Raw genomic sequence first — 25,230 nt, forward strand, 5'->3', positions numbered from 1 at the left:
TCAGCCCGTTACAATAACCCCTCCTTCCTCCCCGTTTCGATCGTTTCGATTGGGGTGGTTTCGATCCAACTTTCCCATGAACTTCTTCATACCTAGCCAGTGCTATTGTGTCTGCGACGTACTTGACTGGCTCCCACGTCGGACCTATCCATCCGACCCATTTCACCAACACTTTCCACTCTCTCCCGACTTTCTTCCTGTCCAGAATCTCTTCCACTTCCCACAGCTCGCCATCGTCCGTCAAAATGGCCGGTGGGCGGTAGTCATCCGACGTCTGTGACGGTAGCGGATCGTCCGCTGCTAAGCGTAAGAGCGACACGTGGAACACGTTGTGTATTCCCGGAGGCGTGTCCAGCCTGCACGCGTGTGACCCAATGGTCTCCAGGACGGTGTACTTGGCCGACAGCCAATCGAGCTTCTTGGATGGCCGATTGGATCGGATGTTGCGAAGTCGCAGCCATACCTTGTCTCCAGGCTTGAACTGGTCTGACGGCTGTCTTCGCGAATTGGCGTTCTTCTCTTGCTGCTCTTGCGCTGACGCAATTGCCGCCTGGGCCCATTCCGTTGCCTCTCGAAATCGTTGCACAATGCTTTCAGCCCTGGCCACTGGGGACCTTCCGTCCGTCCGTAACTTCTCCTTGACTTGTATCGGGTCAACATGATACCCATGCGTGATAAAGAACGGGCTCAGGCCTGTCGACGTCGAGTTGTGATTGTTGATGGCCATCATGGCCGCTGGCAACAGCTCTTCCCAGTTATCCTGAGCATAAGCAGCAAAGATCCTCAGATATCTCTCGACTTCCTGATTCGCCCTTTCTGTTGCACCGTCAGTCTCGGGATGCCACGCCGTAGACAATCTTTGCTTCACGCGTAGCAGCTCGCAGAGCCTCTGCCATAGTCTACTGGTGAATTGCGTGCCACGGTCAGTGACGATCGCGCGCGGCACGCCATGGTGTTGCACCACGTTCCGTAGCAATGCTCTGGCCGTCGTCTCGGCCGTGATGTCCTTCAATGACTCAAGAACGACACTTTTGGACAGTCTGTCCGTCACGACCATAAGGTTGGTCGAACCGTTCGACTTGGTTGGTGGCAGGTCTGTCACAAAGTCAATTGACAGCTCCGACCAGATCCTGTCTGGAATAGGTAGCGGCTTCAATAAACCGCGACGCTTCTCTCGCCAAATGTTGCTTCGGCCACACACATCACAATTTCTCACAAATTGACGCACGTCTGAATCGAGGCCTGGCCAATAAAACTTGCGGCTCAACAAGGACTTCAGCATGTCCCGTCCGGGGTGTCCTGCAAGCGTTGAGTCATGCGTCTCCTGCATAAGCCGCGTGCGCAGGGGTTCGTGGTTCGGCACCCAAATTCGCTCTCGCCAGCAGAGCCGCTGTCCATCGTCAATCGAGCATTCCGAGAGCATCACGGGCAGTCCCCAATGCGACGGCAGACGCCTCTCGCCTTGCTGTACGGCCTTTCGGATGAGCCAATAACGATTGTGCTTCTTGACACCTTCGTCCCATAACTTCTGCAGTTCCGGGTCCGAGAAAGGGTTTTCGATTGAGTCGTCTTGGTCAGTTGTTGCGTCATCGGGTTGATCCGTGTCGCCCTTGGTGACATAACCGCTCTTGACTTTTGTCACCAGGCCACCCTTGTTACGTTGCAGCAGCTGAACACGTCGTCCTTGCAACCGATCATCTTCGGCGCTGTGCGGCATGTCCTGTTCTCGTCGCGACAGCGTGTCCGGTACGACGGCTTCTTTGCCCGGTCGATGCTTGATGGTGAAGCTGTACCGCGATAGCGTCTCAGCCCATCGCGCCTGACGTTCACTCAGTTGCTGCTTCTTGGTGAAGTAACGGAGGTTGAGATGATCCGTCAAAACGGTAAAGGACTTCACACTCCTCAATTCGGCGTCCCAATGCTCAAGGCAGCGAATGATCGCCAGCAGCTCTTTATCGTGGATTGGGTAGTTGCACTCCGCCGGTGCGTTTTTCTTTGAGAAGAAGGCCACAGGCCGCATGATGCCGTCATCGCCCTTTTGCGAGAGCGCCCCTCCTGTGACATAACCGGATGAATCCGTCTCCACAATCGTCTCTATCCGGATCCCATTGCGCAAGGACCGGCGCACTGGTCAGAAGAGCCTTCAACTCCTCGAAGGCCTTGTCGCACTCCTTCGACCACGCAAACACCGCATCCTTCTTTGTTAACGCCGTTAGAGGCGCGGCGATGTTGGAGAATCTGGGAATGAATTGCCGGTAATAGTTGGCAAACCCCAGAAAACTTCTGACGCCTTTGACAGAACGGGGTCGCTGCCACTGCTGAATTGCCTGCACCTTCTCCGGGTCCACGCGGATACCTTTCCCGGCTTCGACGATGAAGCCCAGGTACTTGACACTCTTTGCCTCAAAGTCACACTTGTCGATATCAATCTGCAGGCCTGCATCTCGCAGTCGAGCAAGGACCTGCCTGACTTTGTTGCGATGATCTGCGAGCGAACCGCTCGAGTAGATCAAGATGTCGTCAATGTAAGCGGAACAGAACTCGTCGAGGAAATCTCGCAACGTGTGGTTTATGTAACGCTGAAACGTTGCGGGAGCACCCGTCAACCCGAACGGCGTGACAAGCCATTCGTAGAGTCCGTAACGTGTTCTGAATGCTGTCTTCCACTCGTCTCCCTCCTCGACGCGAATCTTGTGAAATGCTGCGATAACGTCAAGTTTGGTGAGCCACTTGGGCTTGGACAGCGACCGCAAAGTTTCCTCGATCAACGGCAAGGGATATCGGTCTTTCTTGGTGATCGCATTCAATCCTCGATAGTCCACGCAAAGCGCAGACCACCACCGGGCTTCCTCACGAACAAAACTGGTGCTGACGCTGGAGAACTACTTGCTCGAATGAAACCCTTGTCGAGTAGCTCAGTGAGAGTCTTTCGCAGAACAATGAGCTCTTCTCGTGACATGCCGTACAATGGTCCCCACGGCGGTTCTTTCTCCTTGTCATCAGGACCTCTCTAACTGAATCTTGTGATCACACCCCGGACGACGCGGTGGGAGTTGGTCCGCTTGGTCGCGGTCGAAGACGGATAGGTACTCGTGGTAGTGACGGGGCAGCTTCTCTCTCGGGTCTGACTTCTTCCTCGGAGTCAATGCCTTCTCAATGTCTTTCAGGCTTGCGGCGAAGATCCGCACTCCATCGTCTCGATGCTTGAACTTTCTTGCTCGGCGAACCATTCCGGCGAACACGAACGCCGCCTGTCCTCGTATGTTGCACCGTTCCTCCTCCTTCGGGTCTCGGCCTTTCACCCAATGGTCGTGCGTCCCGATATGCAAGAGGTTCTGCGATAATCGCAAGGTGACATCCTCCTGGTTCAACCACTTCTTGCCCAGAATCACAGGGTCGGTCTGGTCTCGCACAACGTAGAAAAAAGCTCTTTTCTTCTGGTACCCGTCGATATCGAAGTCGAAGTAGGTCACGGCACAGATGGCCTCGGGTGAGAATGTGTTGACCTGCTCCAACGTTCGAGGTTTAATCGGAATACGCGGCAGGTGAAGCTTGCGGGCAAGGCGCTCACTGATGGTCCCATAACACAGGCAACCACAGTCAACGAAGGCCGTGATGAAATACTCTCGATTGATACCGAAATTTACGTAGAGGCCTTCACAGTCCATCTCGTCCTTCTGAGTTGCCCATTCCGCCTCAGCCTTTGCGCGCTCCTGACGGCGATTTTCGTCAGGAGCTACTCGTTTTCCGAATGGTCATCGGAGGTATCCCCGCTAGAACTCTCCGCGGGCTCTTGGTGCTTTGCTCTCGAGCTTCTTGTCTTCTCTTCGACACGGACCTTGACTCTCTGCTGCCGCCGCCTTCCCGGGACACTTGGCCGCAAGATGGCCAAGCTTCCCGCACTCGTAACATTTGCGCTCCTCCAACGGAACAAATTGCTTTTCCTCCGGGGCCCTCCTGCCGTTTATCAACCGATTTGCTTTCACGGGTTCCCAATCCATCTGATCATCGGACGGGGACGACGTGGTTGGCGATCCGGGTGACGGGGGCTTTTGTCGGGACTCGAGCGGTTCGGATAAACGACCATACTCCTTTCTTGACCTCTGCTCGCGGCCTTGTTGTCGTTGGTGGAAATTGAGGCTATCTAGGCGCGAGCCAATCGTCAAGAGTAGCTCGGCGTAGCTGTTGAAATCCTTCGGAGACTGACGGCACTGACGAGACTCGACTTGAGCCTATTATTAATTGCTCCTTCCAAGTAATTGATTTGCACCACGTCGGCCCACTCGCCACCGCCACTATCGGCAAGCTCTTTCTCGAACTTTGGGAAGAAACTGGCGAAACTCTCATCAGGCTTCTGCTTCAACGATCGAAGTCGATCCAGTGCTCGTGCCTTTGCGTTCGGGTCCCCGTACCGACGGTTCAAGTAGTCGAGAAACAGATCTGGGGAGCGAGCACCATCGATACCGCCCTGTTCGTAATAAGCAGCGGCCATGTTCTGGGCTGTTCCCGCCAACCGGGAGTACACATAGGCGAAGAGTGCTTCTTTATTGTCGAATGCCTGTCGGTCCACAGCCAATTTCGCTTTCATCTCTAAGAACCAGGGACGGAAGTTTTCCTGGTTCCATCGAATTTCGGCGGATCAGGCAAGGTTGGTTTTACCCTCTTTGATGGGATTCTTTCGGATGTCTCGATCGATTGAGGCGTGTTGTCGGACATCGGTTCGATAGGAGCGACTGGTTCATTTGCCGGAGTCGGAGTTGAGACGGCTGTTTGGAGGATTCGGATCTGCGATCGCATCTCTTCGCGTTCGGCCTCTTGGCTTGCACACACTTTCTAGTTTGTCCATCACTGCAGCCAGGGCTTGCATCATCGATTGAGGCTCAAAAGAACCTTGCTGGGAATCGATTGCCTCCATGACTGAAGATTTTCTCCTCGTCTCTCAGGACTGAGGGCGACTTGATCACACAGCAAGTCTGATACGGAAGGGATATCTCGACAACGGTCGAACGCTATCAACGCCTCGAAGGCTCCTTCCTACACGGCTGGACGTTCTGCACAGGGCTTCTAGTCCAGCTGCTGCCGTCCACACTGGGAGCCAAGCAGCAATCACGTACTTCTCGCTCAACCGCACGCCGTACGGAGAGCAGATTGACGCTCCACGTCCTTTGCTCGGGAGATGAGAGCTACGCGACGCGAGCCAAGCTGGCTTTGGCGCCGTACACACACGCACTTTCGTCGCGGGCGTTCCACACAGGATTGCCCAAGCTACTGCCACTCCGCGTACCCACAAAGGGAACTGAACAGCGCTGCCAATTGATTGTGATCAAAGGCTTTAACGATGAAAGGAGCTTTAGGATAATGTAACGGTCTCAACTGAGTGTGTTGACAACTAGCTGAGCGACTGCGACGAGTATCCTAAAGCTAAGGAGAAAAGAAGAAGAAAAGAAAAGAAAGGAAAGCTCTCGAAGATGGCACGAGCTTATAAGCGGAGCTCCGGTGGGTCTTGTCGAGAGCGGAGCCGAGACCCTCACGGGCTCAGCCCGTTACAATACCCTATATCGAACCTCCCCCTTCCCTGTAGCTTATAGGAAGACGTCGTTTAGTCAAGGTAGAGTGGTGGATACGGTGCATCGCTCAGCTGTTGACCCTGACGCCGTTGTTGGTCAGCGAGGCGCATCTTCATCCCTGCTTTAGCCTTTGTAGTTAGCCGTAAACGCAGCACGTAGGGAGACAGGCTTATAAACCTTCTGTCGGCGTGTGGTTATAGAGGCTCTGACGATCGAAAGGCGCCTCAAGGAGTAAGCCTTGCAGCGACGTAACCCGTGACACAGCAACATAGCTAATACCGGCCTGGAAGTCGCGTGTAGCGAGATCAGTAACTATTTGCTCCTTCGTTAGGCTCTGGCATTTGTGAACAGTGATAGCAAACGCCACCATCAGGAAACTGCGTGCGAGCGCAGGTCTCGTTGCCCATAAGGAAATCACGCCTGACTGGGAGGATGGGTGAGATTTTCCTGCCCTCGTTAGTTATTAGATATGGCGGTCCATCGTAGCTATCAAAGTCCACCATAATAACGGCCGGGGGTCTTCCATGGTTCGGCGCCTGGGTTCCAGGCGATATCGTATACAGTACCCTGGGCACCGTTAACTAGGCCAGCTGGCTGCCATAGGTTAGTAGTGAGCATTACCCTGGCGCCCTTAGCAACAGGGAACTTGTTAGATAGATTGCCAGCATTGTCGCTTGGTGCCTGCCCCGCGCCCTTGCCCTGATTCTTTGCCTCCACCTGTATTGCCGGGGCGTTGAGATGCACCATATGCTCGTAATTGTATTCGTTGACCCGGGCCCTGGTAGAATACACCCGCAAAGCGGCCCTGAAGCTGTCAACCTCGCTCTGCGTTAGCCTGGACTGTACCCGACTGCTAAGGAGGTTCCAGGACGGTATGGATAACTTGACTTCACGCAGTTCCTGCAACGCCCGACGGAACTGAGCCTGATCATCACCAGCCTGGCGCTGTACCGTGGTCAGGAAGACGGTGCGGTCAAATAACCGGTAGGCCACCTGCCCTCTCCTTTCCAACGAAGACAGGCTGGTGCTAGTCGAATACAGGGGCTTTTGCCGGACTGGTGGTAACTGGAAGAAATCGCCCACAAGCAAGACGCTCACACCACCAAAGAACTCGAGGCTACGCTGTGGAAAGGCCTGTCGCAGACGGGAATCGATCCGCGCGAGCTGCTCAATCCCAGCATGCTCTTTTCATCGATCACGAGGTATTTGACGTGCCGTAGGCGGGACTGAAGGGCGGCTGCGTCGGCTGGGGGAAGGTCGGTAAAAGCACCACCTACTGGGAGGCGTAGCAATGAATGAATGGTGCTGCCCTGTATCTGGTTACTCGCAACGCCTGTTGGCGCTACGCGGCAAATAGGGCTAGGATTCGGTAGAGCGGCCGCCTGAAGATGGGAGGAAAGCACCTTGATAAGGAACGACTTGCCGGTGCCACCACCACCATCAACGTGGAGAAGGATTTGAGTGGGATTTCGCGCCTGGAAGTGGCCCATGAATGTGTCGTACACGAGCCGTTGTTGTGGATTCAGCGTATTACGCCATTGAGGGCCAAGGACCTCCACATCGTTGGCCATGGGGTGGCTAGCGATAAGGTCCTTCCAGTAGCCATCTCGAAGTTCCGGATATGTACCCACATGCCGTGTCCAGTCGTAATTGACGTCGATATCGCGGCGGCCAAGAAGGTCAAGAACTTCCTGGGTAAGGGGTGGTCAGGTAAAGGGCAGCGAGGCGAATCCAGTCTTCGTCATCAAATTCTTCCCCACAGGCAGAGCCTCATATTGATCATCTTGAGGCTGTAATCGAGCCTCTTTTGGCTGGCCGTAATGGTCATCACCATGATTGTGATGCTGCCAACAATAGGAGAAGGCCTGAACGTGGGAACTAAAAGCCTGGCCGTCGAAAGTGAGGAGCTCATCAAGCCGGCGATGTGGGTGATTTAATGTCAGCTTTACACGGCAATAATCTGGCCACTGCTGGCCTTCTGGAGCAGCCTGATAGCGAGGAAAGTAAACCAACACACGGGGCCTGCCGTTAACGTTGCCTGGCCGCCATTGCTTCCATGCGGAAGGGTCTCTAGAGCGGAAATTCCAGTGTTTGAGGAAGGAAACGTAGGTCAGGTCCTTCAGGGCTTCCGGGCGCTGACCGTACTTTTCGTAGACGTTGGGGCCTCGTCAACCTCATCGCCGTCAATGCGTAAGGAGCGGGAATGTCTGTCAGGATGACGGCAGTCAACGTATAGGCAGATTCGTGAGCCCTCCTGTAACGGCAGGCCGAGGAGTAAGTGGCTAACCTCCTGCTTCGAGTAATCCCGTTCAGCAACTAGCTGATTCAGGAGCTTTGACGTGAAAGAAATCAGGGGGTTGTGGTCCTTGACCCGGGGCATCAGCGCCTTCCCAATCTGGGCAAAAGACTCGCTCTTCTTTTCTGACTTGGAGCAGTATTTGGCTGCGTAATCGATCACCTGCTGGAGGCTCGTGCAGGGAGAGACATCTGTATTGGCTAGCCATGCAACGGTAAGCAAGCGGTTGTAGTGGTTAATCTGGCCATCGTTCCTCCCACCCCTAAAGGTCCAGTGCTTGGAGTGAGGCAACTTGTCAAGGGAGGCTAGTAGGCGCTGTCCGTGAGGAAATCCAAATCGGCACTCTACCTGCTTGGTATGCTTATTGCGCTGCATACAGTAGTTGTTGCAGCGGTGGCGTTGCACGCGGTTGACTACCATCGATAGGAACTGAACGGTAAGGGGCTGCTCCAATAGATTGCTGATCAGGGGATTCCCTTCCCCAGGAGCCTGTATTCGATGAGGCTCTGGGTTAACGGCAGATACGTGATATCCCCAGATACGGGCAAATCGCTCCCGGGATCGATTATCGTCAGGATCCAAGTCTGGGTGGCCACTTAACCAATATAGGCCATGGTGGTGACTAGACCCCTGCCCTGCCACTCATAGCGGCCCCAAAGGTCCGTTAGGTTGAACTTCTGCTTCAGGACAATAGTCGTAGAAGCGTATAACGCTTGTAGAAGTGGTAGGCGGCGATGTGGGCGTTGTCTCGCAGTAGTTGCCGGGACAGGACCATGCGCGCCGCCTCAGGAGCTGCTTTCCACTCTTGGAATCGAGGCATGTGACGATATAGTGATTCCCAGTGGTAATCGGCCGCACTTGCAGTAACGAAAAGGCCAGGTCTGCCCAGATTGTAGGCATATGCTTCCAATTCCTTCCTTTGCTTATACCAATACGGCCGGGTGCCCCTGATTACCGCGGCTTGGCGCGTGATCGACTGGATCAGGTCCTGAGCCTCTGGCTCATCAGGCTCAGCCATCGCTTCCTCTAGGTCAGCGCGTGTAAGGGGTTGACGGCGGCTGTCGCGTTGCTTGACGAAGTAGTCACTTCGCTTTCGGACCTGCGCACGTAGCAGCGTGTTGAGGGCGACGAAAGGCCACGTTTTATGGCGGGCAAAACGTCCGTCATGCCATCTCATCGCATGGCCAAGGTAGTCCTGGTACGTGATGCTCCGTAGGCGAGGCTCCACGAAGTCGGCCTTGCCGTCAGGGTAGAGGGTAGGGAACGCAAGCGATAACAGCGGCTGGGAACGGTTGAATTCGTCGATAGGGGTCCTGCGAATGGATGGCAATGGCATCTGGTGGTGAGCCTGCGCGCTATGCGACATATACTCAACATTAGCCATACGCTCAGAGTCAGGGCAACATCAAGGACTCGGGACTGCAGGGCGTTTAATTCGGTATCGGTAACCTGCAAGTTCGGGATCGCTGATGCGTCCGCATCGCAGGATCCTCTTCAAGGCCTCCTCAACAGGGCCTTGTGGGATCTCGCCGTCAGGTATGTCAGCCACTTGGCTAGCAATGGAAGCAACTATGCTGCCGTCAAGAGGAAGCCGTTGCAGGCGATCCTGGCTCACGACGATATCGCGATAGCCCGGGTGGTGGCGCTGTAGGTAATACAGCCAGGTCAACAGGCATGAACGGCGTACCCGGAAATCGCGAGCAAACTGTTGCTGGAAGCGAGGGTCGCCTTCCATATTAGGAGGCCGTAGGAGCACGATATCTAGCTCCTTCGGTAGCACTGGGAGCTCTTCAAATAGCCTACCAATGTTGCGAAGAAAGTGGATAACGTGGCCGCGATATTTGTATTGAGCGCCACGCACTTGTAGGACCTTGACGTGTACGTGAATCCTAGCAATAAGCATCTCCTCAACCATCGTTAGATCGGGTAGATTGCCGGGGACTTCCCCAAAGTCGAGGTTATTCGCAGCGCTGAAGAAGTAGGGCTCGTCGAGGGCTTTCTTCCTGTCTCGACCAATGCAGCGGCTGCAGATTTTCAAGCTATTTCGTTTCATATCGAACCAACGCTCCTGGCAGCGAATGCAACTATGCATCTTGTCGTCATTCAGGGCAGTATAGAACTCTCGCACAAGCGCCTGATCTTCCTTACTAAGGGCGGGCAAGTCAAGGTCACCTGTAAAAGGCGGATCACTACTCTGATCAAACAGCCGCGCTTGAGGCTGTGTGCCTTGACGAGTATAACGGCCGCGGTGATGACCCTGTGACAATAATGAAGGAGTGGTAGGAAGCGATTCCTGTGGTATAGGAGTGCCTTGCACAACAGGAGCTGTAGAAGCAGTGTCTTGAATCGGCGTGCCCAGAACTACTGTTGGCAGGCCAAGGGTAGGAGGAAAAGGGAAGGTCCTCAACAGGGCTTAGAGTAGATGGCCCCAGCGGAGGTATAGGCAGTTCCGGTGCAGGCGCCAGGCCACGGAATAAAACAGGCATGGCAGGAGGTCGTAGGTCAGTCACAGACGCAGGCGTTGGCGCAGTCCGCCTTGGAGGCGTCAGGTTAGCTAGCGAATCCGTCCTCTTCGTGGCTCTGCGTAGCGATGGTCTCGAGGCGATATTCCGCATCGCGGTAACGGCGGCTCGCGATTCGGTTGCCCGTTCTTTTCGGTGTGCCCTACAGCTAGCACACTGTCCTGTAAACTTCGTAGGGTCCTTGACGCTTCGAAATTCGACTTCGGGCAGATCTTGCTTGCAGGTACGACAGTTGCGGACTGCCTCGGGCATATTGTTCTCCATCTGACCGTATATATCCACCTCTTTCCCACCGAGACTGCTAGATATTGCTCGGGCAGGAGGCTTTGCGAGGACTTGCGTGGCTGCAGCAATACACACCCGCAGGTGGTGCCAGGAATGTTGTAGCTAGGTCGGCCGCGGAGCTAAATTTGACCTAGAATCCGTTAGTAACCGATGGGTTCGATAGATTCGACCCACGATGGAAGTGGAAGCGTGTGCTTGGAAACTTGCATTGAAGAAAAGCTCTCGGAAACGGCTAGCTCGTTACCTAGTCAACGCTCAGGGGTTTGCGGCATGGCCTTCATTTGGTGGCGTTGCCAACCGACCACTCCCCGCACGAGTTGAGTACAGGGGAGGCCAATTAGCCAATGAGAAGAGGTTTTATGCCTCTCTTTCTGACTGAATAAACGCCCTTCGGGCTGAATAAACGCCCTTCGGGCTGAATAAACCTGTGGAGCCGCCTTCTCTATCTGAGGTTCCGTTGACGACCACGAACGAGTTCTTGAATTGGAGAAACAAGCACCTACAACCAGCACTTATCACAGACGAGTACGAGCGATATTGTAAGTCTGAACGGGTTTATGGGTTCACAAGCGCCCTCGCATGGTGGCTGGAGGAAACACAGCAAAGAACTACCCATACCTGAGCAAAATGGCGGTGGATATACTGTCAATTCCCGCAATGTCTGCTGAGCCCGAAAGACTCTTCTCTGGGGCAAAAATAACCATCACAGACCGTCGAAATCGACTTGGGAGTGATGTAATTCAGGCATTGGAGTGCTTGAAGTCATGGTTTGGGATACAGGATTTTCAGGGTGACGATATTTCAGCAACGACGGTTGAATAATGAGGGTCACGTGGGATATACGGGATATATTGTTTTACTGGCAATATATTTGGTCACTGGCAATACAATACAATATGGACCAATGCCATATTGCGCAATACAATACGCACCTCTTGACAATACAATAATATTGCGAGGGGTCCATATTGCCAATATACGTATTGTTTATATTATTAGCAACACTGAGTCAAGCTGCTGCCTGCAGGCAGCAGCTGCCCTCAGTCTCCCTATTCATGTATATAAGAGAGATAGATTTCCTTCATTAGATATAAATCAAGAGTCTTTCGTTGCCCGATTCACAGGGGATCTTCTTCCCGATTGCCGCTCAGTCGTCCATACTGCCCGTGCATCTTGTTGTGTGACATAACTGCCTACACTTTACAGGCAGAGAATTTAGATCAGCGATTCCAACTCCCTCGGCCTCAACTATTCCACAGACAGAAACCGGTTGCCGGTATCGTCCACAAGGCACTTGACTACTCCGGTTCCTCATTTGAACTGTTGCTTTCCTCCTCGTCACCGCTTATTCCTTCAATGTCGGTTCCTTCCTCGTCTTCAAAGCCTAGTTCAACCAATGGTTGCTCTGCTGATTGCCCATCTCCAAGCTCTTCTTCTCGGGCTCGATTTGCCCGCTCAAGTAATGCTTGCTATGTACGTTTAGGTCAGTGTACTCACAAACAGATATTGCGCTTACATATTCAGCAACGCCCCCAGTTGGCGCTTTGCGGTACGCCAGTATAGGCTGCCGGCCACTTTCGATGTGTTGAATGATCTTATCCGGAGACCAAGATAGAAACGCTTAAAGGGTCGCAATTTATCCGGGTCCTGGCGACTTCAAGAACGACCTGATCGTAGCCCATTTTAAGGAGCGTCTTGTGGCACCAATCCTTTGTCTCGGGCTCCAAGCACGTGCTAATGTCAATGTCCACCAACGGTCGCCCCATTTCGTGTAGAACTGAGCGATCAATGGGGATGCCCCAATTGCATGCCTTATCCGGGTCGGGGTAATGGTAATTCATCCAGGGCTGGCCGTGGACCACATGGGGACGGTTCTTTTGAAGGCGTATTCGATGAAGATTCCATGCCTCCACAAAGTCGAAGAGCTCTTGACGTAATATATCTTCGAAGACGGCGTAGATGGCAATCTGATCCTCCAGCATGTCGCCGTCGAAGTCCCCGTCCCTTGCGAGCTCCCCAAAATAGTCTACCCACTGCCGAGAGGAGACATGGAGCATACGCTCCCACCAACTCTCAATCTTGACGTTCTTCGTACTCGGGGCTGCCTTATACGAATCCTTCAATCTCCTACCTTGCTGGAAGACTTGCTCATGCCATTCCACACGTCCGTCTGTGGTCAAAACAAAGTTCAATGGGCTGCTGCAACCAACGGCGTTTCGCTCCCCTGTCCGCTTGCAAGTACCATGGCCGGAAGCCATAGGCGTCACATGCCGCCAGGTACTGCTTCAGTACGCTCAAGGCAGTTGTGGCAGAGTGCCCAAGGTAGAACCAGATAATGTTGCGCGAGTAGGCGTCGATGGCCGCGTATATCTCGAATCCGTACACCCTGAGCTTCTCGTGGCCATCAATGCACCACTGGTAGTTCGGGCCTGGGACAAGAAACTGTCCTTTCTTTCTCGAAACATCCTCTTTCTGAGCTCGACCTCATTCGGAACATGATCTTGTACATCTCGAAGAGAGGATCTCTTGGTACCCAGAGCTGCTTTTGCTGACGGAGATAAGGTTGCAGAAGGTTTCTGCCGTATCCCGAAATGGCATTAGAGCGTCGCGTTATGTCGATGATGGCTTGTTCGGTTTTTTCCAACAATGCCAGGCGCTCCTCATCGCTATTGAGTCTGCGCACCCAACGGCGGTCCGGGTGAAGCCTGATGCGTTTCAGGCCTCGCTTCGTGATCTGCCAGCCCCGTCTCTGTAGAACACTTAGGGTTTGCTTTTCGTTAAGGCCAACGCGAAAGATCAGATCACGGGTGGCCTCTATCAATTCCGGAGTTTCTCTGGTACGGGATTGCTGGCGCGGGAGACCCCACCTGGCGATTCGGCGGGAGATTGTACTCAGATCGACGGCGACGTGGTAACGCTTCCGAAGTTTATACTTAATTCTGCTTCGCGAAACACCGTTAAGGTAGAGGAAACTGACATAGTCACGATATTGATCGATCGGGTTAGGTGGCCTTGCCATTGCGTTTGGTGGAAGTTGAAAGTGGAGAAAATTTTCGTAGAAAGCGGCCAAGTACTGGTGGGGGGGGTCTACACTTGGCCCGCACCGGCCTAGCGTCAGGGGCTGCTGCCACCGAACCAGGGATAGGATCAATACTGCTCGTTCGGGAAGGTATTACTCCTGAGAGTGCCGCCAGTGAATTAGGATAATTTTCCTTTCGTAGTACAACAATATTGACAGAGACTGTTCTTTCAATTTTAGTTCTTTATTTCCTCCCACCCGATCCCGTCCCGCGTCACACGAGGCATTAAAGGCCCTGGGAATGAATGTGCCCAAGTTAAATTTCGTCAAAGTGTATACCTGTTTCGCTTACGCGCAAGGAACAGTACTGGCGCTGCGTGTTGGGACTGCGCAAAGGGTGAAGGATTTTCTGCCTGCTAAGAGTGACGAGCCATTGATCAATTTGAATCTGTAGGTCTCTCTATGATGCTGTACGTGTCTTTAGGGCTGAATCGGCACCTTACCTGGCGTACTGCTGCGCATCACAACAACTACGAGCTTGCTGCCGCTCCAGGACCAGCTCCCGTGTCGAATGGATCATCCAGCCAAAAGTGAGATGCACATCCCAACAGCACTTCTGCTAGAATAACTGATATGGCCTGTCGCTGATTGCAACATCCCGCTTGGCCTCTTTCGACGAGACAGCTGAGATGAGCCCTGGGAAGCGAAAGACCATGGCGCTGGACCATCGCCGCCTCCGGAGGGTAGTGAACGGACTCAAGGAGCGTCAACGTGCGGGCCCGCTGCTAGTCCGCGGTACATTTTCCACACCAACCCGAGGTACTCATATGACCGGGGCCAGGGGAGCCTAGACCCAAAAGGGAGTTTTGCAACAGTGTCCCCTATCGTCCTCCGTAGCAGCGGTTGAACTACGATCGTGTCCCGGGTGACTCCTTCACAGGGTGGTTTTCCATATATGGAAAGGTGTGCAATCCATACTGGAGTATCGTCCCACATTTATTGCAAGTATTGCAATACACCTTTCCATTCTTGGTCCGTGCGCATCCCGCAACAGCTCACCTATATGGTCTCGGCAAAACGTGCCAAACACGACATGAATCAATGAAAAATCAAGGAAAAGTTAACGTGAACGTAATGACAGACGACCGGTCAAGGGGATGCCAAGCAGAAATTTGCTCCTTTTGCAGGAAACAGGCGTAGAAGTTGTGCCAGGATTTTACCCAAAATCTGGGGACCCTCCACCACCCTCGGCCCCTTGCAAGATATCGTTCTTGAGCCAATGCTTTAAGCATTCTCCCTTTTCGACTTGTTTCGCGTCCAATTGGGCTCTTTCCCATGAGATTGTGCGACGCGCCCTGAGAACACCCGCTCAGGTTCATCACTCATCGCCGGCATTGATAGGATGTCTATGGCCATTTGTGATAGCTTGGGCCATCGTTTTCTCTGTTGCTCTTGAAGCCACCATGACAAGGCCGTCGTCGGCGTAATGTCGTACGGATCACATGAAATGTAATCTTCGTACTCGTCCTGGCTTGACGGTCGAGTGCAATTCTGCAGGTTCCTTGAAATGCGATCAAACGCGTCAAGGTCCTCGTCATCATCGTCATCTAGTAAATGTTGCGAGAGGGCGCCATCCACAGTGTCTCGGTATGTGAGCCAAAGGTCTTTGACCTGTTTGAACGCAGGTTCTGCCACTTCTTCTTCCAATTTGCCTGGATGTATGTTGTGCGATAGCTGGGATGAAGGATCAAGGCAGCTGCATAATAGGGCGATGCTTCTGTCTTGCTATAATATTTGTCAAAGACTTCCCACCCTCGTTTGATCCTAAAGGACAGCTCGGTGTCTGATTTGTACGAGACCTATTGCACCATCTCAGCGCTTGCACAAGGAGATCAGAGGAATGGAAGGCATGGTACCAGGGCTTCATCAAAGCATCGGATCAAGACGTCCATCGTGAAGAGCACTTTGTCCAGGGTCGCATGATCCCCTTGTGTTGCTAATGTCGCTCGGGCGAACGGTTGAAGGATCTTCTCAATTATTCGGAGCCGGGCCCAATCTTCCGGCAATAGAAAATCCGCAGAAAGATCTTCGAAATGATTCTTGGTGTAGGTGTCCAGAGCGCTGGCAGTTTCCTGCTGAGTGGCAACATGCAGCATTTGATACCAGCTATTCCACCTCGTACGATTGTCAAGTGGAATGCCCCTCTCAGCGAGTTCCATAAACTCTCCACTGCGTCCTGATGAACTCCGGATGTTGACAACCAGGTTGTGGAGCTTACCAAGTGGTCCAAGGCGGCGAAATTCGGTGCGCTGCCTTTGAACTTTTGCCAGGTCATCTGCGTCTTCGCATATTTCGCCCTCTTTCAAGTCAATAAAATTCTGGAACAGGAAAGCTTGAACTGCCAAGTTGATAACGTGGCCTAGGCATCGGAGGCGGTGAACTTCAGGATCCCATTTGACGCCCTCTTCCTTGAGATACGTGCTCACTGCCCGGCAGAGGTGTCATTCGTGCTCGAATTATCCCCAACGATGCTTCCAAGGCGTCGCAGAATACCAAAGTCCCGCAAGATGGGAAGAAGTGTAACGAATTGCTCCTCCCGGAATGGTTCGCCACAGGCCGAAGTGCAAGGAGAGCTTTCCGTCGTGCTTCTTGTGCGTGGTCAACAAAGTGGGAGCAAACTCCGAGAAGAAGGAGCCGATTGGGGACGTCAAATGTCAAGCGAGAGGTGAACCTTGGATTTTGCTGACTGGAGCTTCATTCGCACGATATCCTTGGCCGACTGGAAATGATTGTCGATAATCCGTGGAATAGTCGAGTGGGCGGAAGGAGATGGTCCTTCGCGACCGGGTTCAAGGTCGAAATGAAGAGGTGAAATTCGCGGGATTCGACAATTCGATAAGGAAGGTTTCGTGCGACGATCAGCCAAGCTAAGGCTTTGTTTATCTTGTCTTGGTCCAGGTAGCGTTTGAAGACCTCCGACTCAATCTCCGTTGTGTGGCCCAATTCCCGTGCTTGCTGGTAAAGTCGGTCGTTGCAAATTCCCCGCCGCCCCCCACCGCCTTCCGCTTTAGGCAATCCCCTTCCCATTTTGGCCCGTCGCTGCATGCGGGATTGCTATAAGAACACCCACACTCCCTCCCCCCTTCCACTCGATTCTCCTTTTCTTCCTCTCTCTCTCTCTCTCTCTCACCGTTATCCCTGTCCTGTCGGCCGGCCATGTCTGATGCACAGCCCCCTCCTTTGTCTGACTCTGCTCCGCTCACACGACCCCCTCGACCCTTACTCTGCAAGTTCAGCTGAGTCATGATGCCCCTGGGTTCTGCATGTCCGCTTCATCAGCCATGTCTTTTGTCCCTTTGGTCCTTCACCTTGGCTTCGGGGAGGGAAAGGGCTCCTCTTGTTGCTTCAACGCCCTGAATCGAAGGGGCCTTCACTCGCCGATGTGGACGGGATTTCCCCCGACTCTCAACCTCCATACTCTGGCAACAGCTTGACGCGATCACGGGTACCCGCCAGATCCTTGGATCTTGCCAGTGACTTGGTTGCCGCCATTCCCGCGATGACTCACAGGCTTCCGCTGCAATATTGTCCGTTATTCTGGGATCGGATGACGTGGCAAAGTCTGCCCTGTCATTTGGTAGGCATACTGCATACGAACACATGCAGAGATCAGGCCAGCTGACCTTCCATCATCTCCGTTAGCTCCATCAAAAGTCCCTCGGTGCGCCCGAGACGACCACCGATGGAACACTGGCCTGCTTCAGCGTTGGCTGGTGAAGCCTCCTTGATTGGCAGGCATCCTAGCAACGGACCGTCCCCCGACAAGAATTCCACCGACATGGGCCCCGCAATCTGCGACCACAATCGCGACGCACGCCATCTCTCGATGTTGTGATTCGTGGCTCGACGTTATCTCCGTCTTGGTCCACCCTAGGTCTGTTCCTGTGCCCGCATGAAGGTGATGATCCTTCCTCAGTCTCGCAGGCAATGTCGAATCGTACGAGTTTCGGGTATACGGCTTTCCGCGCCGCGGCTCGTGCCAGGGCGCCCGACGACGGACTATTCCAAAGGTGACGTTTATGAGTTAGGTGGTCCGGTGATCTTACCTGGACGAGCTGCTTGTCCGGCGCGCACTGAGATTGGGTGATTGCTCCCCTACTCTGCTGCAGCTTTGCGATGCAACTCAACTAGGGGGACAGGAGAAGCGATGTTCGTGGAGGAAGAGGGGGTTGTTGACCAGTCAGAGGCGAGACACGAGAGTGTGGAGAGTGGAAAGGGAACAGGGGTTCCTGTTGGCCTTGCCAGCTTGTCCCTTACCCCACGAGGGCCACGACTCTCAAGGTGGGTGGAATGGCTGCGCCTTGGGGAGGAGGCACTGATACGTCACGGTGATGATTTTGGCAAGGCTGGCCCCCGTCTTCCTCTTCTCGTTACTCATACAGCTAAGGGCATGGGGGGCTCAGATTGTCTATAAAAGGGTCACGGATTCCCCGGATTCCCCGGCTTCCTCACCCATTTAACACTTCTCTTCGATATCTTTGTTTCCTACGTGACCACTGCAGATGGACCGAATGACTCTGAAGAAGACATACCGCTGGCCCTCCCCGAGTCGAGGTCACTCATCCCACCATTCTGCAGTCACGGGGAACTTCCCGTCCCCGACTCCGTCTCCCTCGCCAGCCAGTTCAAGGAGCTGTAACTCTGGCTCCAGCAGCGACTCAGGAAGCATAAGTGAACCCAGTCAGACCATCTCGGAGCCTGATGATGAAACCCCCGACGTTAAGTTTGGCGCTCCCGTTATCAAGTCGACGGGCCCAGAGACAGAGATGCAGGGGACAACCTCATGCCTCGCGCGATTCCAAGTACCTACCACAGGCCCAGCAATGGACGCCAACCGTCTTCAATCTCTTTTCTCCGAGTACGAAAGGGTCATCAGTGAGCAAACTGAGCCACGTCAGCGTAACGTTTTAGCAAATCAAGGTATTATGAGCTCTCGCCCACAACCTGCACATGCACTTCTTACAGTATTTTGCAGAGAATGGAATGATCGAGCCTGAATGCTCATCACCCCGGCGGCAGGCGCTTCCCGAAGCGATCACAGTCTGTGAAAAGCCCGAGGTAACCAAGCCGCGCCGAAGCGGGCGTAAGAGGAATTCTGCGCCACGCGCTGCTGCTACTGCCTCGTATCGTGTTCAAAAGAAGCGCATTGCGACTTGCACCAGTAAGGAATACGAGTTCTTACGCTTGGGGGAGGTACGAAAGGCTTGGAACGGCTTCATGGAATATAAGGTTATTTGGAAGCCAACCTGGGCGTCTATTGAAGATCTCCGGGGCAAACGGGCATTGGAAGAGGCCGAAGAGCTCATCGTGGATGAGTTCGGTCAGGTAGCGTGGGAAAAGGAGATGGAAAGATCTGGTCATTTCGACATGGATACCGAGTCCGAGTAGAATAGTGAGGTTATGCCAAGACAACCCTAACCCCCTTGCTTCTTTCCCTTGACGGGATACGCTCAGAAGATCCAAGGCCGTCTGGAGCATAGCCCTGCCTTCGTTGACACTACTGCTGCTGCTGCTGCTGCTGAGCCTCTGCAGCTCGGTCGTGTTATTGGTCGCGACTTCATCTGGCGCCAAACGCGTTGCAATCCTGGCGCTCCGCTTTGTCCTATCCGCTGTATCTTCAAGCTGTCGCGTCGCTTCCCGAATCTTGCTGCTAGGTCTCGTGATGCGACTCGATCTTTTCGTGGGCGTTTGAGCGGGCGGCGCGCCCTGCCCCACCATAATCACGGCCTCGGCCGGCTCTTCCATGATGGAGCTCCTCAATCCTCCAGTGCTGTTCGTTCGAGGAGGATGTCGGTTAAGCTCGGAACGACCGTATGCAGTGTCGACTGTCGTTCGTCTTCCCGCGGCCTGAGTTTACCAGCAGCGGGCTATGAGCGACATCGGCCCCGCGTGTCTAAATAAGCGTAGGCGCTAGTAACTTGTAAGACAGGCCGCAAGAGCACCCAGCCGTGCCAGTAACCGCCCAGGTGCAGTGGCTGGTAGCCTGGGGTTACTGGTTACCCATGGTCAGAGGTTGGCAGCAATGTATAGGTGCCAGTCGCCTTTAGACTCTTGTTCCTGGTCGCTAGATGCTGCTGGTAACCGCCCAGCCACAGTGCCAGCAACCATTCATGCGTTGTTGCTGGTATCCCCTAGTTGCCAGTAACCGCGCGGTGACAGTTATCGCTCGCCTGTAGTGAAGGTTGTTCAGGAACATGTGGACAGAAGCCGGGCCAACAAACACCGGAGTCGCGGCCCGATTGCTTACAATCATGACCAGTAGCTAGGGCGGTTGCGGTAGCTCGCGATCAGACTCATGCCCCATTCATTGTATGCGCTAGTCCGCTTGAGGGGAAATTTTGGGTAGTTATAGTGGTTTGTTTGGCTGAAACTTCACGTCCCGCCAGTTCAGAGCAGTAAGGCTTCAAGCAGCAGGAACGGAAAAGATACGAAAGGCTATTCCACCACTTGCAAATGATCTCGTAGCAAGCCACGGTTCCTGCTACGAGCTCCAAACCCGTCTCTCTGCCGCTTCCTCTTATCCCGGGATAAATGGAAAAGCTGCTTGTGTTTGGGAGCTGGGAGAAGGTTGGCGCGGTCGAAGTCGACGAGCATGACGCGGCGGCGCTCGTTGTTCCAGAGCAGATTGGGTTCGCGCTCGTCACCGTGGTCGACACCCTCGGCCCAGACGGCCTGCGAAGAACGCCTCACCTCAGCCGCTAAGTCCGGCACCCCCACCTCCACGGCCACTTCGCCGCCCCACGACATTAGCATCATGTGAACGACCTTGCCCCGCCAGGGAGGACGTAACCCCTAGCCAGTCGGACGATGTCAAAGTGCACCGGCACCACCTCGCCCTGGAGCTTGTCGAGATGTGCGTAGATACGGCTCTCGTACTCCAGGAGGTATAGATGATCCGACAGCGTTCCCTTGCCCACGAATGTGTAGCCATACGGCGCCAGCTCTAACTTGAAGAGCACCCCTGTCGCCCCAACCTTGCCTTGGCCGTCCAGCGCCTTGCAGTTTCGATAAGGATTCCGGCGCAGCCGCTCGCCCACCAGGCGGGTGAACTCGCCGGCGTCGATGGGGTGTCGGATACCGCCTTCGGTGGTGCGATGCGAGGGCACGTTGGGGCAATTGGCGTCGAGATCCCAGCCTCTCTTGAGGCTCAACAAGCAGGCCTGTGTGCAGTATTGCCTGGTGGGTCCCGGATCGGACGTTTCGGTCTCCTGGTCCTCACAGCTGCCGCTCGATGGACCTTCCCTACGCTCATTCGTGTTGGTTCTTGTCCAAGTCCGGGATGGATCACTCTTCGGACCATCCTCGTCCTCGTCCTCGTTTCTGCGACGAACTGCCCCGCCCATGCACGATGACCTCGATCGCAATGGGTACACTCGATTTGTTGGGCCTTCAACGGACTGGAACTCCGAGCCCTCCGTCCCTTGCGATGACGACGGCGACGATGAATCCGTACCTTCTGCCCCGAGAAGACGCAGGTCCTCATACGGCTCCCCCCATTTTTTCAGCTCTTTTTTTGCCTTCTGCAAAGCCGCGTCGAGTGAATTTCCCCTGAGCGCCTCAGATCGGAGACTCAACAGGCAAAAGCTGGCCAGTTGAGCTACTGCGGTATGAGGCACCTGTCTAGCCCGATCCCCAGCCGACACTTCGACCACCTCTTCGTTTGGCATGCATAGATGATAATACAACGTCTGTGGTTTATCTCGGTCCATATGAAGGAAGACAAAGGACTTACCGGCGGCGACATAGCCGTATGCAACCCCATACCAAACCATATAGTCGAAGACTTGTGTTAGCGCCATGGCAATCCGGGTTTCCTCCCTCTCTTGCTCCTGCAGCTTGATATTGCTCTTGTATTTATTGCTGTTGTACCTTGCGATGACCTCCGAAAACAGTTTCTCTTTCGCAAGTGTGGCCTTGAGGTACGCCGCCGCAAACTTGTGAGCTGCCTTAAAGTCATAGACAAAAGCCATGCTCTCGTCACCGTCCAGGTGCGTACGTATGCCCCCTCCATCAGGTTTCATTGGTGGCGGCTGGAATTCTCTTGTGGATGCGATTCGCATGGTGGTCCCGGCCGGCCGTCGTCGCTCCTGCCTTTCCTCGTTTGGGTCATCATCTCCAATCCGACTATCGCTCGGTTGCGTGAAGTCGCGGACGTTGTGACTGAATCGTAACATCGTAATCCGGTGCTCCCCATGTAAGCCCTCCTGATCCCATACGGGCGCCAGGATTTCCCGCACGGGAACTTCAACTGCGATCTTCTCGAAGTACTCGACGGCGTTCTCGTTACCAGCCGGATCGTAAGAGACAGTAGCTCCTAGGTTTCTGGTCGTACTCTCTTGATGAAATAGCCGACTCTCACCGCAGACCCTCCTGATCTCGTCAAAATGTTGGTGTCGCTGGTAGCTGGCGAAGATGTTCCAAGGACGTAGCCACTTAGGATAGTATTTGTTGTCGACTCGCTTAGCGAGTCCCGTCGAAGACTTGGACTTGTCGGCGAACCCGAGTTTCGTATAGAGGTGGAAATGGCAGTTGTATAAATATTCCTCCAGCGTGGTCTTCTGGCTCTTGCGCCGCTCTTGCTCTTCTCGCGCCTTTGCTTCCTCTTCTCGCGCCTTTGCTTCCTCTTTCTCGCGCCGCGCTTTCTTCAGCAAACGCTGAAGCTTTTCAATCTCCCGGGGAAGTTCGGACATTGGATGGAATAGGACGTGGAAATGTCGATTGGTGGCCTATGACGAAGTCGATTTCGAGGCCCACGCGAGGAGGGAATGAAGGCGCATTTACGGAATCAACCGTTTCAAGAGAAATCATCGCGGCCCGAATATTAATCCGTCATGCCCCGCTTCTCTCAACCAATGAAAAAAATAAACTTACCTTGAAGGACAGGTGGCAAACGGCGCCGACCCCACTTACTCTCCCTGTGCGCGAATATTATCCCTGTGCCCAAACAGGTTTGGGCGTAGCTAGGCGCGTGTACACGCGGTACATCGTAAACATATCTATGTACGTAGTAAGTCGCGATTTCGCTACGTCCGTACGGATAGGTAATGGTGGCAGGAAACATCCCTGGCTGCATGTTGCAAAAGTTCCAGCGATCCTTGGCCGCACAGGCAAACGGTAACGCAACTAATGCGCCACATCAACAAGGGGAGCGCGATGCTCGGGTTAAAGTTTGGCCGCGGGCCGGCGTCTCGGACACGTAAAAGTGTCCCATGCCCTACCTATTAGCCTGAAGTCAATTTTTGCTGCTGCTACAACCCCACTCTCAACACCCCCCGCACGGCCTCCGCCACGCTCCTCCACAAGGCCTGTGCGCCTGTTGCCCACGAGCTTTGATCAGACATATTAGTTACGCCCGCTCCAAGACCGGGCCCACCATGTCTCATACGGAGGGCAACATTGGCATGCCCGATAGAAGGGAACGGCAAGCTTTGAGCAGTACTGCAGCGCTCAATCTCCTCGCTAAATGCGCATCAATCCTCATCAGGGACAAGAGCCTCAGTCAGAGACAGTTTAAGAGTATTCAAGGTACACGAGCACTGCTCTTGCCTCCGACGGAGACGAAATGGTCCAAGAGGCACCGCACATATCGTGCGTTCCTCCTCGACGTACTCGAGGAGACCGGCGGGGCTGCTCTACTGCTTGCTGTCGTCGCCTTGGGCCAGTATCGAGCGACGGAAATGAAACGGGATGATCGCAAAAGGCTCATTGAGGGATTGAAGACGAGAATCTGCTCATATCCGTTCAATGATCAGGTCCTGCACAAGCTTGCCAAAGAGGCGCGGATACCGCCCCAAGGTGAGTCAATAAATTCATTGCAAACGCTCCAACATGACCGTCCTGGCCGATACGGGACCGCAGTGCGCGGCGAGGAGTATGTCGATTCACACGAGATATTAGGCGTGTCTACATACCCGGTCGTCCCGTTGGACTCTTGCCAAGCTTTAGTAATCGACGGCGATAGTACGTTTCGGGACGACATCAACCACGACATACTGCCGCCGGGGGGGCAGGATGTAGAGACCGAAGCCAAGCTCAGCTCCGACAAGAGCCGCTCCGCCAACAGCCAAGAAGCTTCTTTGCGATATGCCTCCTCCGCCGGGGCGGCCGCGGTGTTCCAAGAGGAGATATGCAAGGCCGTCAGGAACATTGCCGTTCGTCATGGAGAAGCCGAGCTACGTGCGTCCATCACGATCAAATTCCCATTATGGGGCAGAGGTGCCATCGATTGCCTGCTCAGCATGCACATCTGCCCTTGGGCGGTGAGCTACTTCGCTCAGCAACTTTTTGGCGCCCAAATCGTCATGATCGGCAGTGTCCGACGCATCGTGCTTAAAGAGGGTATCACCGTCATTGTCCCTGGGACAGAGGTCACTTTGAAAGGCGTCGAAGAGGACACGATCCTTAAGGTATTTGGTTCGGAAATGCTCGACGCTGTCAAGGAGAGCTCGGTTCGGGGGGAAGAAATTAGCCAAGGAGTCTCCGCCACCGAGTGTGTGTCCATGATTGTCACTGAAGACGGAGCCATAGTCAGCCTTGCCCTCGGGCTGGCGAGAGGGTTGCAAATCCAGAGGAAGCTGGATTTATGACAGACAAGCGTAACTTTAGAGCTCCAGCGCCTTGCCTTGGGTAATGTACAGTGTAAAGCCCTCCTTTAAAACGCATTCGCCATCAGGCATTTCCATGAGCGGCTGGCGCTGCTCTGCTCCGTGAATGTTCTTTGTGATGATGCTCACATTGGCCCCCTTCCATGCAACTCTCTGCCCTTTGCCCACAATGGTGGCGATTTGAATTGGGTCGACGGTGTCCCAGTCCACCACGGTGGTGAGCGGCCCAGCTTTGAAATTCTGGCATTCGGTATGTGAGTCAAAGCCCACGAACGGATAGATTCCACTTGCCATTCAGTCGTTGAGACTACGAACGCACCGCGGTCGGCGAGGGAGGGGCTTCCAAGGTATGTACAACCGTGGCACCAAGGAGGCGGCGGCAGGATGGTGCTCGCGAGGGCACCGAAGCTAGATATCGCTGACAAGCCAGCACAGACGAGGGACGAACGCTCGCGGACGCACGATTGGACTTGAGGCGGGCCGATGGCTTGGTCTTGAGAATGTCGGCAGCGAAAGGTCGATGCGCGTGCGTTCTGGGTGAGGAGCCCCGCCTGGGGCACGGCACCCGGGTAAAAGGGTTTATCCGATAAAGCAATAATGACGTCTCGTGCCGTCGTGACTTCTCCCCGTCTGCAAAAGCTACGGTTAATAGTAAGTCACTGCCGCTAGCTTTTTGCAGGGGAGATAGCGTTTCCGCCCAGGCAAACCTGTACGTTTCCTCGAACGACAACGATTATTCAGCCGAAGGCTGTCTCTACCTTAATGCCTTGCCTTGAGGAACGAAAGGCCTTCTAACGTGCCCCGCAGACCCCGCCCTCTCCCCCCAAAAGTTCTCCGCCCCTTGATTGGTCCCTTGTGATTGGTCCCTCCTTGCCTC

The 25,230-nt window shown here is 54.2% G+C and overlaps 4 protein-coding genes across 4 annotated transcripts; 1 reads left to right on the forward strand and 3 right to left on the reverse strand.

The window, feature by feature from the left end:
• On the reverse strand, positions 1 to 3,668 carry HRG_01620 (reverse transcriptase (RNA-dependent DNA polymerase) domain-containing protein; the record flags this gene model as incomplete). The annotated part of the gene is made up of 11 exons (XM_044860091.1): positions 1 to 102; positions 158 to 274; positions 320 to 760; positions 932 to 1,150; positions 1,229 to 1,299; positions 1,342 to 1,787; positions 1,839 to 2,055; positions 2,129 to 2,365; positions 2,414 to 2,789; positions 2,855 to 2,882; positions 3,034 to 3,668. The coding sequence occupies 11 exons, from the start codon at positions 3,666 to 3,668 to the stop codon at positions 1 to 3; spliced, it is 2,889 nt and encodes a 962-aa protein (XP_044723724.1).
• A 4,877-nt stretch (positions 3,669 to 8,545) lies between these two features.
• Positions 8,546 to 9,916, reverse strand: HRG_01621 (ATP-dependent DNA helicase PIF1; the record flags this gene model as incomplete). Its single annotated transcript, XM_044860092.1, has 4 exons — positions 8,546 to 8,667; positions 8,722 to 9,232; positions 9,479 to 9,508; positions 9,551 to 9,916. 4 exons carry the CDS (start codon positions 9,914 to 9,916, stop codon positions 8,546 to 8,548), a joined length of 1,029 nt encoding a protein of 342 aa, XP_044723725.1.
• Positions 9,917 to 20,501: 10,585 nt separating this feature from the next.
• HRG_01622 (metalloprotease-like protein) lies at positions 20,502 to 22,439 on the reverse strand (the record flags this gene model as incomplete). Its single annotated transcript, XM_044860093.1, has 3 exons — positions 20,502 to 21,079; positions 21,482 to 22,063; positions 22,109 to 22,439. The coding sequence occupies 3 exons, from the start codon at positions 22,437 to 22,439 to the stop codon at positions 20,502 to 20,504; spliced, it is 1,491 nt and encodes a 496-aa protein (XP_044723726.1).
• Positions 22,440 to 23,577: 1,138 nt separating this feature from the next.
• Positions 23,578 to 24,335, forward strand: HRG_01623 (uncharacterized protein; the record flags this gene model as incomplete). The annotated part of the gene is made up of 2 exons (XM_044860094.1): positions 23,578 to 23,620; positions 23,695 to 24,335. 2 exons carry the CDS (start codon positions 23,578 to 23,580, stop codon positions 24,333 to 24,335), a joined length of 684 nt encoding a protein of 227 aa, XP_044723727.1.
• Between the last annotated feature and the right edge of the window lie 895 nt (positions 24,336 to 25,230).

Source organism: Hirsutella rhossiliensis, assembly GCF_020360975.1.
Source record: "Hirsutella rhossiliensis strain HR02 chromosome Unknown scaffold00002, whole genome shotgun sequence".
Taxonomy (NCBI): domain Eukaryota; kingdom Fungi; phylum Ascomycota; class Sordariomycetes; order Hypocreales; family Ophiocordycipitaceae; genus Hirsutella; species Hirsutella rhossiliensis.